Source organism: Cyprinodon variegatus, unplaced genomic scaffold (genome assembly GCF_000732505.1).
Source record: "Cyprinodon variegatus isolate N-32 unplaced genomic scaffold, C_variegatus-1.0 Scaffold500, whole genome shotgun sequence".
NCBI classification, from domain to species: Eukaryota; Metazoa; Chordata; class Actinopteri; order Cyprinodontiformes; family Cyprinodontidae; genus Cyprinodon; species Cyprinodon variegatus.
Window position 1 is genome coordinate 206,037 of NW_015150953.1, and position 18,761 is coordinate 224,797.

The 18,761-nt window shown below is 39.2% G+C and overlaps 1 protein-coding gene across 1 annotated transcript in view; it reads right to left on the reverse strand.

Annotated features, from left to right (window-relative positions):
- Nucleotides 1-18,761, reverse strand: part of unc13b (unc-13 homolog B (C. elegans)) — a 148,154-nt gene that overhangs the window by 54,763 nt on the left and 74,630 nt on the right. The window contains exons 11-15 of the mRNA XM_015390447.1: nt 11,653-11,699; nt 11,446-11,524; nt 8,761-8,766; nt 8,130-8,204; nt 7,768-7,987 (exon numbers count right to left, since the gene is read on the reverse strand). Coding sequence (XP_015245933.1) covers nt 7,768-7,987; nt 8,130-8,204; nt 8,761-8,766; nt 11,446-11,524; nt 11,653-11,699 — 427 coding nt within the window. The remainder of the gene's footprint in view (nt 1-7,767; nt 7,988-8,129; nt 8,205-8,760; nt 8,767-11,445; nt 11,525-11,652; nt 11,700-18,761) is intronic.

The following is an 18,761-nucleotide window of genomic DNA, read 5'->3' on the forward strand; positions in this document are numbered from 1 at the left end:
AAACTGAATTTAATTGAATTAACCCTTTAAACTTCTATGTTTTATTTAATCTATTTTAACTTTATCTGATATGTTCAGCACTTTGTGGCAGCTATGGTTGTTTTAAAGGGCTTTATAAATAGGGTTGAGTTGAGTTATTAAACTATTAAAGATCTACCTTGTTTTCCGTATATCAGGTCAAGCAGCTGTTTAGATCAGGGGTCTTCAATGTTTTCCAGGCTAAGGACCCTCAGACTGATGGCGAGATGGAGCGGGGACCCCCTAGTTATATATATTGTATAAAATTTTGTTAAATCAACCTGGTCCTATATTCACTCTATTACATATGGAGCAATGTAACTAAAGTAATTTCTCCCTGGGATTATTAAAGTATTTCTGATTCCTGGTTGATGGGACGGGTGTTCTGAATGAAACGGTGCCCAGCTTGAAAGAGCTCCTGTGTGTCGCTGAATGTTTGCATTGATGACTGGAAGACATCTTCTGCCTCCATTTATCTGTTTACTACAGTGAGCTGAATTCATGTTAATGTGGATTTAAAGACATTTCGATTAGTAGAAAAAAACTGCAGGGGTGGAATATTAAAAAAGAAGTCTAATCAACCCAAACGTTTGTGACTCCCATGCAGTACCACAGTGGACCCCCCTGGGGGTCACGCACCCCCTGTCGGATCGGTCAACAGAAAGACAACTGTCCAAGGTTTTAAATGTTCTTTTCTAATTTACTTCTTTCGATGGGCTACCTATCTAAAGTGCAAAATAAATAATATGCAGTTATGATTATAACCTGGCCTATAACCTCACCTGTCTTTTACAGCTGCTCTAAAACTGCAGGTAGAACATAGGTTTGCATATCTTATCGTGCCTGAGCAGCCTTTGCAGCCGGTCTGGAAAAATATCCGGAAACTATCTCCCTATAAACTATTTTGGGTTTTTAAAGATTTCTGATCATTTAATGTGTTTCTCTGTTCTGAGAGCCAATCAGCAAAGCTAATGGCGACAACATGCTAACTACATGCTAGCTAACAAGATCAGAGTCCTAAACTGGGTCGGGTATCCAGCGGGTTGCCGTATTAAATGTACAATTTTGTACAATAAATGAACAAAATGCAGGCAGGTATCATACAGAGTTACAGCATGTATGAAACTTATTTACATTTTATTTATTAACTCTCACATCTTAGTAAATAAATTGATTCAAGAATATCCAGATAGCGGTCATTTATTAATTTTTTTTTTTTTAAGTTTTTTGCGGCACTAGCAGCTCTTGATTGTACAGAAGTCTGACACGAACGGGGGTAAAAGAGAGAGAGAGAGCTATGTGAGGTTCTGCAACTGTCCTTGTGCACCTCAAAAAAATCTTGACAACACGTCGGACTGTCGCAAACCCGCACAGACCTCAAATGGAAATGCACTGACAAAAAGCAGCTGTGATTGGTCCTTGGTATGCCTTTCCGGCTGTCTGTGTGGTCGTCCTTCTCGATTCTGTGCCAGGGTGCGCCATTAAAAAAAAAAAACGAGGAATGACTACAATGGACAACTACGACGAATGGTTAATTGAGGAGGTTTGGAAGTACAATCCGTCGAAGTTCTCGTGAGTTCTCGAATAGGCTCCCCCTTGTGCTTTGGTGGGAAACTGCTGTCCGTCCCTAGAAACTCCCGACCGACTGCACAGAAGCATACCAGCAAAACTGGATCGCGATCAGACCCAAGCGACATTTGATGTGTGCAGCTGCAGAAGTCTAATCTGCCCTTAAGGCCTCCATACATGCAGGGGCAGAGCTAGATGGGGGCCAGGGGTGGCCATGGCCACCCTTAGCCAATCATTGGCCACCCCTACCATTTTTCCCCTCTAATACAGATGGTGCCAGCAGTAATACTCTGAAGGGAAATGTTCAAACTTATTCAACATTTACATTTTACATACATTAACAACTACTTGACAACAGAAACACTGTGGTTAATTATGCACATCAATATACAAACATTAAAGATGATAGATACAGAATTCATGCTCTTTTCAGAACTAAATTTTGAATTATTTGGGGTAAAGATAGAATGATGTGCCTCTGCAAGTCATCTAGGAGTCTTCAGTGAAATCATAGATAAATAACTACTTTGATAATAACTTAAAATTTCATTAATTGTGGATATTAGTAAATTTAAAAATAGAATGATTTAATAGAACTCAAACATGAAAGAATTTTGTCCTCTGTACCTTCTATGTACACAGCATAGATGTTTAAATATATGCGTCTATTTGTTAGCAAAGGCTGCAGGAAAGCATAGTTTATTTTTATTTAGAAAATATGGATGTTGTACTCGTTCCTATTGAACAGTGTAGATTGACCCTGAGATTCTGGTGCCTTTCGGCCACCCTTCAATGTACATTGGTTATCGACTGGCCACCCCTATTAGGATTTTCTGGCTCCACCTCTGCATACATGTGTCGTGCACTCTAACTGTGCCACCAAAGCACACCCAGATTACAGTAATTATTTATTTTTAACCAAGGAAGCAAACCTTCGTACTTTGGCCAATGTATAGCTGTTAATCCGTGAGCGCAGAGAAAACTGCTTTGTGTACATTTTGTGATCACTGGTCGGGTCGCACGTTATCATTTACGGGTGCATGCAGTCCCGGGTAATGGGCGGGTAATGGGTCGGGTCTTGGTTCTGAACTCTACTGGTACGGACTAGGGGTGGAACGGTTCACAAAATAGACGATTCGGTTCGGTTCACGGTTTCGTGGTCACGGTTTTCGGTTCGGTTCGGTATATGTTTATTGTTACACCGAAAAAAAAATTAATTATAAAAATTTATGAAAAATAAAAATTTATTAAATTAATGAAAAAAATCCCCCAAAAATGTATGAATTGTAATTATTTTTAATGATCCGCGGAAACCCTGGATCATTTCCGCATGTTTTGCTGCTTTGAATTTAATCATCTGGCGCATGCTCTCTACGATCTTCAAGGAACTCAGAGCGGAGCGGACGGGAGCCACAGTGGAGGCTGTAGGNTGGTTGTAGATCTATCCAATTGAGTGCAGAGGCATTTTTTTTCCTGGTTCGTTCGAAACACGCCCCATAATCACAGCTCTATGGAGCAGCATCAGACTCATATTCTGACTAGAATTGAGTCGGACTACGTCAGGCTAGGCAATTACATCCGCAGGAGGAAAACATCCAACGTGCAGAAGCACCTGCGCACAGAACATGGCAGACCTTTTAAAGAATGCTGTGATGCTTCCGGAAAGAAGCTAAAGTTACGACCAGCATGGAAGGAAATTCTGGTGGTAAGTAGCTAGTTTTATATCCCTGGCTGTGTTTAATGTGGTTCCTAGTATATATTATGCCATTTCTGGAAATAAACCAGTTTCCTACCTCTCTTTGCGGTTATTAAACATGCTACCAAGTGGCTCCGCAGTTCAGGGAGCGAGTGAAAGGTGACGCTCGTTTATTTAAATCAGGGGGAGATGAATTTATTTCCTGAATTTGTACAGTAATGCTTTTTCATTTAACAGTTGCCTTCTCCATTAGATTTAGATGACTGTGACGAGACGGGTAGCCTAGCTGGCTCAGAGGCTGCAGCTCCCGTTCACTGCCTTCTGTTTTCGCCGAGGCAGGGAGAAATAGACTGTCTCAGGTGAAGGTACACCAATGTTCATTGTTTCACAGAATCGAAAAGAGAATCGATAAGTAGTCGAATAATTTCACAGAATCGATAAGGGAATCGTAATCGTGAAAATCTTATCAATTCCCAACCTTACTAGCAATGTTATTGAACAGTATAGATTAAAACTGATATGTTGTTTTCAGAGATAAATCATATCTGGTTATAATGTCTGTGATTTATTGTGTTCATATGATACTTCCTGTAACAGCCTAATGTGTGATTTGATTTATTTGTTTCCGTGGAACGAAAAAAAAAGATAAAGAGATTGTAAATCAGTAGGATGGATAACACGAAAAAATTACAGAAGTTAAAAAATAAGTCAAAAACTAAACTAACCAAAGCACATTTATAAGAATAAGTAGAATATTAACATTAACATCTATTCAGCCAGGCCAACAATCCCCTTTAACGACCAACCTTTCAGACACTTAGATGGGTATGGGGTATTGCAGTCTAACAAAAGAAGCCAAACGGCCCCCATTTCAAATGGATGGACCCCTTCAGCTGTTCTAATTTGCATGTTTTTAAAACAAAAACAGGGTTTGTTGGGCTACTGTATAAAACCATGAACTCAACGTTATTCCTGAAATTTTGAAGTGGAAAAAGCTTCCTGGATGGGAAGCGAAACGTCTTCAAACATGGAAACAAAGTCCTGTGGATTGTTATTTATTTTCCTTTTTTTTGGAATAGAATATTAATATGGTCTGTTATATTTGAGTAAAACCTGTTTTTATTCTTTGGTTTTAAACTCAGATTCTCTCTTTTTTTGCAAATTTTTTTTATATATACTTAATTTGCTTAAATTTTTTATACTTGTTGTAACCTGGACGTTACAACAAATATAATAAATTAACTAGCAATGTTATTAAACAGACGGGGCCGCCTTTTACAGTTGCTTTTTGTATCTCTGCTTCTGTCTCCTTGAACCCCAGTCGGCCTCAGCAGATGGCCGCTCACACTGNTTTATCTGATATGTTCAGCACTTTGTGGCAGCTATGGTTGTTTTAAAGGGCTTTATAAATAGGGTTGAGTTGAGTTATTAAACTATTATAGATCTACCTTGTTTTCCATATATCAGGTCAAGCAGCTGTTTAGATCAGGGGTTCTTCAATGTTTTCCAGGCTAAGGACCCTCAAACTGATGGCGAGATGGAGCGGGGACCCCCTAGTTATATATATTGTATAAAATTGTGTTAAATCAACCTGGTCCTATATTCACTCTATTACATATGGAGCAATGTAACTAAAGTAATTTCTCCCTGGGATTATTAAAGTATTTCTGATTCTGATTCCTGGTTGATGGGACAGGTGTTCTGAATGAAACGGTGCCCAGCTTGAAAGAGCTCCTGTGTGTCGCTGAATGTTTGCATTGATGACTGGAAGACATCTTCTGCCTCCATTTATCTGTTTACTACAGTCTGTTGAATTCATGTTAATGTGTATTTAAAGACATTTCTATTAGTAGAAAAAGACTGCAGGGGTGGAATATTAAAAAAGAAGTCTAATCAACCCAAACGTTTGCGACCCCCATGCAGTACCTCAGTGGCCCCCTAGGGGTCACGCACCCCCTGTCGGATCGGTCAACAGAAAGACAACTGTCCAAGGTTTTAAATGTTCTTTTCTAATTTACTTCTTTCGATGGGCTACCTATCTAAAGTGCATAATAAATAATATGCAATTACGATTATAACTAGTTTAAAAATAATATGTATAAAGTTATTACCTCCAACTACCTGGCCTATAACCTCACCTGTCTTTTACGGCTGCTCTAAAACTGCAGGTAGAACATAGGTTTGCATATCTTATCGTGCCTGAGCAGCCTTTGCAGCCGGTCTGGAAAAATATCCGGAAACTATCTCCCTATAAACTATTTTGGGTTTTTAAAGATTTCTGATCATTTAATGTGTTTCTCTGTTCTGAGAGCCAATCAGCAAAGCTAATGGCGACAACATGCTAACTACATGCTAGCTAACAAGATCAGAGTCCTAAACTGGGTCGGGTATCCAGCGGGTTGCCGTATTAAATGTACAATTTTGTACAATAAATGAACAAAATGCAGGCAGGTATCATACAGAGTTACAGCATGTATGAAACTTATTTATGTTTTATTTATTAACTCTCACATCTTAATAAATAAATTGATTGAAGAATATCCAGATAGCGGCCATTTTGTTTTCTTTTCTTTTTTAGGTTTTGCGGCTCTTTTTGTACAGAAGTCTGACAGGAATGGGGGAAAAAAGAGAGAGGGAGAGCTATGCGAGGTTCTGTAACCGTCGTCGCGCACCTCAGAAAAATCCTGACTAGGCGTCGGACGGTCGCAAACCCGCACAGACCTCAAGCGGAAATGCACAGACAAAAATCAGCTGTGATTGGTTCTTGGTATTCCTTTCCGGCTGTCTGTGTGATCGTCCTTCTCGATTCTGTACCGGAGTGCACCATTTTTTAAAAACCGAGGAACAATTACAATGGACAAAAACGACGAAAGGTTAATCGAGGAGGTTTGGAAGTACAATCCCTCGAAGTATTGCGAGTTCTCGAATAGGCTCCACCTTGTGCTTTGGTGGGAAACTGCTGTGCATCCCTAGAAACTCCCGACCGACGGTGCAGAAGCATACCAGCAAAACTGGTTCGCGACCAGACCCAAGCGACATTTGATGTGTGCGGCTACAGAAGTCTAATCTGCCCTTAAGGCCTCCATAGATGTGTCGTGCACTCTAACTGTGCCACCAAAGCACACCCAGATTAGAGCATTTTTTTTTTTTTTTAACCAAGGAAGCAAACCTTTGTATTTCAGCCAATGTATAGCTGTTAATCCGTGAGCGCAGCGAAAACTGCTTCATGTACACTTTGTGATCACCGGTCGGGTCGCACTTTCTCATTTACGGGTGCATGCAGTCCCGGGTTTTAAATGGGGATAACTGCAGGTAATGGGTCGGGTCTTGGTTCTGAACTCTACTGGTACGGACATATATAGTTTTGAAAAATCAGACCAGTGCAGGACTCTGAACCAGACGCTCAGCTGTTTGCCACAGCGGTTACTTTTTTATTTCTTCATTTCTTATTTTTATTTTGTTTTTCATACATGTACACTTGCACCTTAATCCTTATTTATCTTGCTATACTGTATATACCTTGATAAACTGTATATATATTGTTTATTCCTAATGCACCTTTTCCTCCTTGTTTGCACCTTCTTTAATTACTCTGCCAATATGTGACCAGTGAATTTCTCCGCTGTGAGATCAATAAAGCTCATCTAATCTAATCTAATCTAATCTAATCTAATCTAATCTAATCTAATCTAATCTAATCCTACTAAGGGCCATTTACTCATGAAAAACGCAGAAGGTTAGCAAACAAATATCTACATAGTTATTTATTTCTGATTTCAGAAAATAATTTCTTTAAATGTTAATATAAAGAATAATGTTATTTCTACCTCCTTAGATTTGCATTGTGAATTGGTTTGAACACATTCCAGTTGCTGTAAAATAGTTTTTTAAACTTATTCTAAATTTCTCAAGTGCCTTGAGATGAGTTGTGTTGTGAATTGGCGCTATATAAATAAAATGAATTGAATTGGATTGAATTGAATTCAAGATAAACTTCTTCTTCGTTCTTAAACACAAAATCAATGCCGAACTATGACATCATTGCATCATTTGATTGATTTATTAAATTCCTCTATTTTGAATGGACGTTGTTGCAAATTTATTCCATAAGTAAACTGTCTGACCATATTGTAGTCATAAATTGTTTAGTTTTCAACTTATAAAAAAGTTTCCAATAATATAAAATGTTTCTTCTATTTCACAGAGATTTCAACAAAATATATTTGTGGTTGCAATGTAATTTTTTTTACAAAAAGCTTCATAGAAACAATTAAAACTTATCTAAATTGATGTTGCTGCCAATTTTAAATCTAGATTGAGATAATCTAATAATCAATCTTGCATGTTCTGCCCTAGAAAGGAGATTGAAATGGTTTCCTAATGTGATTTAAACATTAGTAAAAAAAAAAAAAGAAAAGAAATTTTCCAGTAAAAAGAGACCAAGAGTGCATTGCATCTCTCCCACGTAGTTTCCCTGTACTCACGCTGTAAGCAATCAGCATTAAGCAGCTCCTGGCACTTTTCGTGGCACTTGACCCCACACTCGGAGCAGCGCATGCCTTGGCGGGCGATTCCCCACAGCAGCCCTTCACACTCATAGCAGTAAGTGGGAGTGGTGGCCGTCCACACCTCAAAGTTATGTGGTGTAGTGCAGGAAATGGGGTAGATGAGAGCCTGCAGTGTCTTCTTGTACACATGGTTTTTCTAGGAAAAGAAGGAAATCTTTTTATGTCATGTCAGGGGTTTAAAAGAAGAAAACAGAACTTTATATTTCTAAAATTCCTCATGCTGGCCTAAATTTAAAAATAAAAACAAAGAAAACAGAACAAGCACAAGTGCTACTTACCAGCTCCTCATCCTTGAACGAGGACCGTGCAGCCATAGCAGAGGCAATGCCAGCCTTCCTGGCTTGGACGAGGGACTGAACAAGGAAAATTTGCATGAGTTTGCATCCAATAAACAAATGATGTGCCACGCAAAAACCGAGAACACCTTCATTTTATTGCTATAGCAGTATCGAGTGAGGGCGGTTAAAGGGCTGGTCAGTAGAGTTAGCACAGCTTGTTTTTTCTTTTCTGTCAACGCCTTGTGAGTGCTGTTCGTTTTAAGCAGCTAGAGATCAACAGCAAAAGCTAAAAAAAAGGAGTTTAGATCATCAATCTGAAACAGAACTGTGTTAGTACCCCAGATTTCTCATCTAAACTAGTTTAACTAAAAGCTCAGCAAGTGAGGAAGAAACATAAACCACAGGGTGAAGGATTGATTGGTTGACTACAGTGAATTGATGATATCAAGCAGGAAGGGAAGCTACCCAGGAGCAACAGGGAGCATGCATGTTTTTATTCAGATTAAACCGGTGCAGTCTAACAGATCACCATGCTGCTAAAGGTTTTATTCACCCTCGACTTGCTAGTTTGTTTGTTTTCTTTTTTACCTGGGCAGGAAAAAGGAGGGGCGTCTGTGTTTCTAGAACTTACCATAGCCTGACCAGGAAGAGAGAAAGCATTCAAGAGAGTTTTGGGGAATATTTTCAGGTTTAGGAGAGGAGGGAGAGAAAAATTAGCATTCGGACTCAGCAAAGGTCCTCATGTGTTTTTGACAGTTTTAACCCAAATTCATCTTAAACATACAGAATTACAAACAAAAAAAATACTATAAATTATACGTTACAACCTAAAATTAAATCCCTTACATCAGGTTTTTTTATGTGATAGAGCAACACAAAGTGGTGCATGACTGGATAAAGGGAAGAAAAGCAACCCCACAGCATGATGCTGCCACCGCCACTTCTTAAATGGTAGAGTGTTGGAATAATTATGTATAAGATACTTAATGTTTGTTCTTATGATGTATAATGTGTGACATATTATAGTATAGGTCAAAACCAGGAGGTTCTTGGACCATTTGACCGCAAGACATTTAAATGCAAATTGACCTCTTCACTGAGGCTGCAAATTGAGTTGTATTTCTTGTTTCCTATTCCTTTAGCGCAACCTCCGCTTGTGTAACTAGGGACCCCCCCTGACTTTAATAAATACCGAGGAGAAAGCGGAAGACCAGCAGAGAGGGTTGGTGATTTGTAAACTCTGCAGTCTCTTCCTACTTTCCTCGTGAGTAAAACTAAATTAATTGTCTCTGTGCCTTCTTTCTTTCCCTGTATGTATGTATGTATGATGTTTTAGGTGCTTAGACCTGACATAGAGATACTTGAGGTCAGAACTCTGCAGAAAGAAAGAAATGCTCATTAGGGCAGTTTTATTTAAAACACATCCTGTAAACTAAACTCCACTAGGGATGTGGGGGAAAAATATACATATTCTGCGATATGTTGGGATTTTTGGCTGCCAAATATAATATCGATCTTTCAGTTCCTAATATCAATCTTAAAAAAACATTTTACCTAAAATAATGAGGGAAAATGGGCTATGTCTCCGACGTTACTCTGGTAGATAGCGCTGTGGACCCCCTTTGCTGTGCGCTGCATCGCCATATCTGTAATTGAGGCATTCACGGTGGAAGCCTTGGACTGACTCAAACCCCAAACAACATGGATACCAAAATAACTGAATGATCAATACCTTCTCATGAACATATACTGCACTTACTTTTTTAACTACACGTTTAATTTTAAAAGTACCGTAATTTTCGGACTATAAGCCGCACCTGAATATAAGCCGCAGAAGCTAAATTGCATGATTTGTACATATACAAGCCGCACCGGACTATAAGCTGCAGGTTTTTTTATGTTTAATTACCAAATGGTTCGTGCACAGAGAGGATTGTTGGGAAAGAGGCAACTGTGTGGGGAGGCTCCTATTTATTAACATTTCAACACAATTGAATTGAGACAATTCTTCCTGCCGGCGTCTCCAGCGTCTCACCATTGACTCGTTGATTCCAAGGTTACGTGCTTCGGTTCTATTTCCTTCGTTTACTGCCAAATTGACTGCCTTTAACTTAAAAGCTGCATCATAAGCATTTCAACGTTTTGTTTTCCATAATGAGGGTGTCACACAAACTGTCTTGCGATCGCAATGTCTGTCTTTCGGAGGACGTCCGCATTCTCGCACGCGCGGCTACTTGTGTGTGAAGCAAATTTGACGTCAATATGGTGGATGGAAAAATCCATAGATTTAGGTACCGTATTACCCTAGTGGCTGTTAACTGTAAAAGTCCATAGATAAGCCGCATTGTTATATAAGCCGCAAAGTTGAAAAATGGTGGAAAAATGGGGAAAAAGTCGCGGATTATAGTCCGAAAATTACGGTATCACAATATATAGTAATGTTGCAGTATAGTGATAATATCGTATCGTAACACGCATCGTATCGTAACACTCGTGCCAATACTCACCCCAACTCTACACACACATTTTAAACATTTTATGTGTGCAGAGTTAATACAAATATACCCCCCAATGTATCATAGCCACGATTCTGTGCTCCTTCCTTGCTTTTTATGCGCCTGTAGATTCTTCCTACTCGTTTGAGGACCCGTTTCTATTCGCTTACCACAAATTTTCTGATTTTGAGTGTGGAACCAACCTCAGTAATTAAACTGCCTGTGATTGGCTACTAAATAAAATTGCTCCAATGAATATTTATCATGTGTCTTGTTTTTGCAGAATTCTGCCTTCATAGGGACGAAGTATTCAGGGTTTGTTTTCTTGCACAGACAGCATCCGGCGGTTGGTCTTATGCCAAGAGGTCTCTTCCTTTCCATTTACCCAAAGGGGATTGCTTGTGTTGAAGTGTGAAAGGTCATCTGACCTCTCTGGTACACCATTTTTTTATTATTTAAAAAATTGTCATCAAATTGCTCCTTTTTGCAAAAATAATGGAAAGAAACTGTCTCCATACTGCTCCCAGCATGACTACACCAGCCTGGACAAACAACAACCTGAGCAACTGGACCACACTCCCTAAAGATTAGCATAAAACTTGGATGTGCAACTCTTTGTTGGTCTATCACATAAAATTACCAACCTAAAAAAAAAGAAAACAAGAAATCACTGCAGTAAAAGTTCAGAACATGTTAATCCTCACATTTAAAGCAGATCTCTAACATCCGCCACTGTTTCACAAAGACAAACCAAAAACCTAAAATAGACCTAAAGCAAACCAGAATGACAACACTAAGAAGAGTGAGTGAATGGTACTGACCACATCGCTGACCAAAGGGATGGGCTTCTTCTTGCGCAAGTCTGGCATGCTGTCAATTCCATACAGCCCAGATCCACCGCTGTCAACAAAACAAGAGCAGATATTAGAGAAAAAGGCTGAAACTACATCAGAGAAAACCTCCAGAATGCTGCTAACCAACGACTCCTTACCTGCACCGCCTGCAGGCACAACACAAGTTTGACTTACCCGGGTTTAAGCCAGGCCTGTCTGCTGTTGGGTTCCACATCTCTAACCTGAGGGAATATCATGGATGTTTTAGGATAAACAGTTAAGATAAGACATCAGAAAAATGGTCTGGTTGAGTTTAACCTCTCTGATACCACACATCAGGCAAACATACAAAACCCAAAAGGCTGTAGAACTTAATAGTCACACAATGAGGTAAACTTGTTGTGATGATGAAACATGTAGAATAAAACCTCCTTCATTGTCCCTTTGTGGGTAAATACAGATGTGGAGGCAGTGAAATGAAAAAAAAAACAACAGAAGCCCACAGATTCACACAAAAGTAAAAAAAAAAAGAAATTTAAAGGTTAAAAAAGGGAAATAAAAGTTGAAGACATCTAACAGTGTGGATAAACATGTTTCAAGTTCATAAAACGTTTTAATTTGACCAAAGTAATACAGATTGCAACGAACATTTTGCATCATCTAGAAAATGTGTTTACAATCTGCTTCTGATCCACCAAGTGGCACCAAAGTACCAAAGCAAAGAGTTATTTAAATTTCTTTATTTTAAGGGATGGATTTTTTTTTTCAACGTAACAATAATGTTTAATATTTCATTTAATTGTTGTGGTGGATCCTAAGACCCCATACTGGTTAATCAAGGACACCAAGTGTGGATATCGAAACTGTAAATCGCTGTTAAGCCTGCTAACAGATAAAAACTAGCAATGTACGTGTGTACATAAGTATTAGGACCAGGCTAGAGGGTTTTTTTCTATTTCAAGAATTAAGTCATAACATTACGAGAATAAAGTGAGTAAAATTAGGAGAATAAAGTCGCAAGGCGGTCATTCTATTGTAAAAATATAAACTGCTAAAACCTTATTTTCTCTTTTTATATTTAAAAACATTAGCTGATTCCTTGTTATTCAACCCAGTTTAAGAGTTGTTATGTTTAGTCCAATGAGCCACTTATGGCTCCAGAGCTGCAGTCTGCAGACTCCTGGTCATAATTCTGAAGAAAAAAAACAGACAAACAACAAAAATAAACAAAATGCATAAACAACCCAACAGCGAACACATCTGGAGACAAAAAAAGGAGGTGTGCAGGAATAAACATAGAGATTACAGTATTTGTATAACCTGATATTCTTCTCTTCCAAACTCTGAAAGAGAAAATATTAAAGAACAATAATGAAAAAATTATTGAAAGTAGCTTTAAATGATCATCAAAATTAATCAGAATATCAACAGATTGATTAACAGACTGTGATTAATTTCTGCCATTTACTTGGCATTTAATTCCAATGATGATCTCAAAGCTTTTAAAATCATCACCAGAGCCGCGCAGTATTCCCTCATTGATGTATAATCTTCAATAGTATAATAACAAGATGGTGTTTGTTTGGTATCCATTTCTACTGGCGACTTTAATAACGTCAGCTGTCCCAATAAAAATATGCACATTTTCACACAATCTGGGCCCAATAGGCCAAGGATGATAACTTATCTACTTGTAAACAAATTCAAATGGTTTTGTTTTGGAGATACATAAAATTTAAGTCACAGTGCCACCTAGAGGGCTTTAAGCTGGATTTCAAACAAGCTTTGTTTAAGCTTTTTAAACTCTTAGGCAACGTTCCGAGAGCTACAAACAAACCTTTCTTTAAGGGAGTCATCACAAAGAAATCTAAATTTTTCATATTAAAATTTATGTGTTACTGTTTGGCTTCAGTTGCAACAGAAAATCTGATGCCTAAAATTATGTTTTTTTTTTTTTATGTATGTGGGATCCTTCAAACCAGAATACCTCCAATAATCTCCACAAAGCAGGATTTTAATCCTCCTCCATGATTAATGTCATTCCTGGAAGGGTGCTAATATTAGCCTGCATTGCTATCACCACTCCTGTCTCTATTCCACCAAATAGGTAATTCCAACACTCAGGGAATTACTTGCAGACAATCCGTTACTGTTGCTTCTTTGGTAACTTCTTACCGATTGTGATTGGCTATATTCACACTGCAGCCTGAAGCGACCCAAATCCGATTTTTTTTTTACCAATAGGTGACCTGGATCTGATCTTTTAATGGCAGTCTGAACAACTCAGATCCGATTTTTTCCAATGCGACCCAGGTCACTTGGCTAGGTGGTCCTAAATCCGATACGAATCTGATCTTTTCAAATGCGAGCTGTGTCTAAACAGCCAGGTTGGATTCATCCAACAAAGGTCACAATTTTCTGCGTCTTGCTATGCAGAAGCGGCAAGAAAAACAACAACCATGGCGGACGATGATGCAGAGAGTAGTAGTTATATTGAAGAGATTGTATTTTTAAGGTTGGCAAAGATCGCTAGATGTGCTCCCGCACTACCATCCATGTTTACTTTCATAAAAACAGAGCCCCCTGGCTTGTGACGGCATTGCGTCCTCTACTGCTCATGCAGGACACTTGCGTTGTATGAATGCAGTGCACACAGGAGATCACATACGAGTCGCATATATTTGGAAACGTGAACGACAATGCAAAAAAAATCTGATTTTTACAAAAAAAAATCTGAATTGAGCATCAAGGCCTGCATTGTGAACGTAGCCTAAGTGACCTGGAAACGATGGAACCTAACTAGAGCTAACTGTTAATGCTACATCCACATGAATGTGTGAAAACACAAGTCAAATTCTCACACGTAACCTTCCAATAAATTTGAGGTATAAAATAGTGACCAAAATGAGTTCTATTTAAAAGCCAAATTCTCCTAAAACTAATTAAACTGGAACTTAAAATTAATTTCAGAAGGACTGCATATACCAAATGCCTGGTTATGACTCCTTAAAGAGACTTAAACTGTTTAAACTGATCTGATTTCAGGTCTGACAATAATATCAGAATTACATTTTTAAATAATCATGGTAATATACAAACAACATCTTTAATTAAGTGGATTTTATGGGCTGTGAGTCAATAATAAAAATGAGTAGAAATATATCTATATTAGCTTAATCTTCTAATTTTATGATCGAAGTTTAAGTTTAAGATCATATTCTAATTCATTGATGTACCTTAAAGTATTCACATTTCTGCAGACAGATTTTCCCCACAATATTTAGTTGTAATTCTGCCATTCTGGTAAAAGCTCAAGAAAAGGAATAAATCTTAAATACCTGGGCCAAATTCCTCCTGAGATTGGGATCCCTGAGACCCTTGAGAGCCGTAGGAGCCCTGTGAACCCTGAGTGGACCTGGAGAATCTTTGATGAGTTCGTCTTTTTTCTCTCAATATTCGTTGAAAATTAGCGATTCGTTCTCTATGACCGGCATCTGCCGGTTTTCCTTGGTCCCCCTCAGTAGGGGGACAGTTTTCGCTGATTGGGTCCAGAGCACATTTAGCCCGTACGGCAGGGCTGTGGTTTGGGGTCAATTCAAGGCTGGATGACTCTTCATTGCTTGGTTTTTCATCTCTTGCTTGAGGGAACTCTGCTGAGTTACACTTGTTAGGGGTGTTTTGATAAATGGGGAGCTTATTTGGCGAGGATGCTGTATTTTTATGTGTTTGACTAGTCCCACCATCTCCAACTGGAGAGGTAAACAGAGTGGCATTTGCAGCTTGATGAACATCCTCCTCTTTGCCCTCAGCACTGCTCTGCCTCTGAGTGGGTTCACTGGATTGTGTAAGTGTGGATGGAGGCAACCGAGAAATAGTGTTAGCATCATCTTTCACTACCTCATAGTTAGATACTTCCAACTTCTTCATTGCCCCTTTCAAAGCAGACCTGAAGGTGACGACGGCCTCGCTAAAGATTGTTTCATGAAATCCGCCATTGGGGGTTTGAGGCGGGGTCATGGAATCCATTTCAGAAGATGCTCGCGACAACGACTCCCGTACTTCCTCTCTAGAAACGCTCTGATCCGTCCACTCCCTGTCCAGACTCTCAGTGGACCCCAGATCGAGAGTATCTGCAGATGAGGGGTAGTCCTCACAGGGCGAATGCTGCGTGTCATCATAGTCTGTCAACAACACAGTGGAGCAGCTAAAGCTCCTGGAGGGCTCGCTGTCAAGATCGTCCGCACAAGCGTCCGTTGTGTGGTAACCAGAACTACGGGAAAACGGGCAGTTTGCCGCACAGTCGCACTCCAGGTTGCCTTCCTCATCTTCCTTTGTTAGGGTCCCTCGAACGACCCTACAGGAAGAACTGGAGGACGAGTCATACTGCTGCCCAAACAGCAGAGAGAGGTGTTCAGATCTGGTGTCTGGAGAGGTTCCCACTGTGCCACTTTGAGACTCCTCCTTCCAAACATCTCTATCATTCTCCAGCTCTCTACTGCTGTTTGGAAAAGAGAAGATGTCTTCTTCACTCCAACCCTGTTCTCTACGATGCCAAAGATTGCACTGTGTGTCCCCAGAGAGAAAACCTTCTTCAGGGCAGTTGGAGCTATGGCATGATGACGAAGAGCTGGTGCTCTGGCAGTTCTGTCTACAGTGAAGGTTCAGGGAACTAAATTCAGTGTTTAAACTCTGTTCTGACTTATCATAGCCAATCTGATGCACAGCAGCAAGAGTTTCTTTGAGGTCTTGCCATGGTACAGGTGATCTATTCAAAGTTGTGGAGTCCTTTCCAAACTCTCTGTTATCCAGGACTGGACTTTGGTCTCTCTCATTAAGACACACAATGGCGTTCTGTCTCCCCAGACTTCCTCGTCTGATGCGTGTGGTTTGAAGAACTGGGGTTGGATGAGGTGCGGCTGGAGCTCCACAGTACAGCTCACCTATTTCACTGAGCACTGCATCAACACAGCAGGATACTTCATCCACTGAGCCACTTACAGATGTTAAATACTGCCTAAGGTCAGATATTTCCTCCTGTATCTTGTTGATACCTTTCAGTTCTTTCAAAATGTGTTCCACTATGTTACCAGAACCTTGCCTTGGTAGTTCACTCTTCTCCTGTGCATCATTTTTGGTGCCTGATGCATCATCGTCAGCTGCACTCCCTTCCTGGCTTCCTGCTGGGGCTGTGCTGGTAGATTTGACCAATGAAAGATCTTCAGGTGGGGGATCTTCTAGCTCCTGTAGCTTTCTGCACAGGCTTTCCACAAGGCTATTTGATCTCTTTTTCTGCAGCTCCTGCCTTTTTGGGGAGACTTGAAGCGAATCTGATGCGTAGGCTTCCTCATGTCCACGGCTGTGCCCTCGGGGGAACATTCCTGAGAGGTGATACTTGTCAGCTGGTCCAATGCATGGAAAAAGTACCCACTGTAGCCCACAAGTCTTTAAAGCAAGTCTTGTTTGTTGATGTTCAAAAGAGAGGAAGAAAAACAATATGTAGTGTTTTGGTTTAATAGCTAATTCAATTAAATTTCAATTCAGTTTATTTATAAAGAGCCGATTCACAAAACATGTCATCTCAAGACACTTTACAGTTCACCAGATCAAAGGTAAGCAATATCATTTATCCACTTCATTCATCCCTCTTGTTGTACATTTCATGGTACATGTCCATAAAAAACATCTTAGTTACAGAATTTATATTGCAAATACACCCATTACCACTAACACTTAGCATTAAGATTTTTGTTTTCTTGTATAAAAAGCCACTTTACAGTTTTTACCCTATTTCTAATATTAAATCAGCCTTCAAGTTTCACAGTTATGTTAATTTCTCCTTCTAGAAGCTTCTTACAAATGTTTGCTGGAAATTTGGTCCATTCCTTCTGACAGAAATGGTGTAACTGGGTCAGTTTTGTAAGCTTGTTAAGAAGAATAAGATCTGTGCTTTGTGATGTTCACTAAAGAAAAATAACTTTGTTGTACTTTAGCCACATTTAAGTCATTTAGCGTTTTACTCTGAATTACTGTCCAGGGTAAGACCCATTTGTGTCCAAGATTTAGGTTCCAGACAGATGTCCTGAGTGTTTATTCCTCCTAATACATCTATTTTGGAAAGTGCATCAGCTTTCATGTTGCCTGTAGGTTATCACTCCTTCCTAACAGGGTGCCCTTTTACCTCATGTTGACATAGCAGCTTTTGGCAGCATCTTCAGAAATGTAGCTTTCATTCTGGAGTTGATATGCTCATTTTATAGCAAAGCAAATTCATCTCTGGGACACAGAAACATTCTCCTTTTCAAATGATATGAGGGTTAGGTGGTTATAGTTGCACAGCATTGCTTAAATTAATGAATGAGACGCTTTCAGACATCTGAAAATTGTACCTAATGATTAAACCCAACTTTTCAAGGTCTATAATTCTTTCCCTGTTTTTTCTTAATGTCACAAAGGGAAGCAGAATGTGTTTCTTAAAATACACCCACATGTGTATATCCTTTCAACTTAAAAGTTGTATCAGCTCATTCTGTACATATATTCAAGACTTCCAAGACAGCTATACTCTCTCTCTCTTTATTTTGACGTGTAGAAAATAAAAACAATCGTGGCACCTGGCAAAAGAAGAAAATCCTACTTGGATTTAATGTTACAGTTAAAGAAAAGTACATGAATATTTGTTTTTTTTCTTTTTTTTTTTTTATGTCCTCAGTAAGATAGCAGAGAACAGAGTTAAACTTGTCGAGTACTGCAAATAGTTTCGGCACCTATTTCAGTCTAAGGAACAACTATAATCATCAGAGCAAGGACATCAATCGAACAATCCTATTTTAACGAATTTCTTAGCTACAGAAGCCATTTGTAGATGGAACAACATGCAGCTGCTTAGATGTCAGTAATTAGGATGCTCTGAAGAGGAGATGTAGTAATTAGATGACAGTCTGACTTTCACTGCTTCGCTCGCATCAACCCCTCACACCCCGACCAGCTGCAGTCTGATCACCCCTTAGTAAATAGACCCCAGGGTTAGGGTCAATTCATACAACTTCATTATATTTAAGATGTAATTATTTTATTTCCTGTTGAAAATTTGACTCATGTTTTTGCTTTTACAGAAGGTTTAAAGAGAAGGAAGGATGAAGAGAAATAGAAGAAAAAAAAGGGGAAACAGAAAGGAGAGAATTATCTTGAGTAAATGTATGAAAAACGTTTTTTAACGGGTTTGGCTGTGAGAACAAAAACACTCGGCTGAAGAATCTCCTTCCATGTGGGCCTTAATTTTAGCTCAAGGTTAAACCTTTAGCATA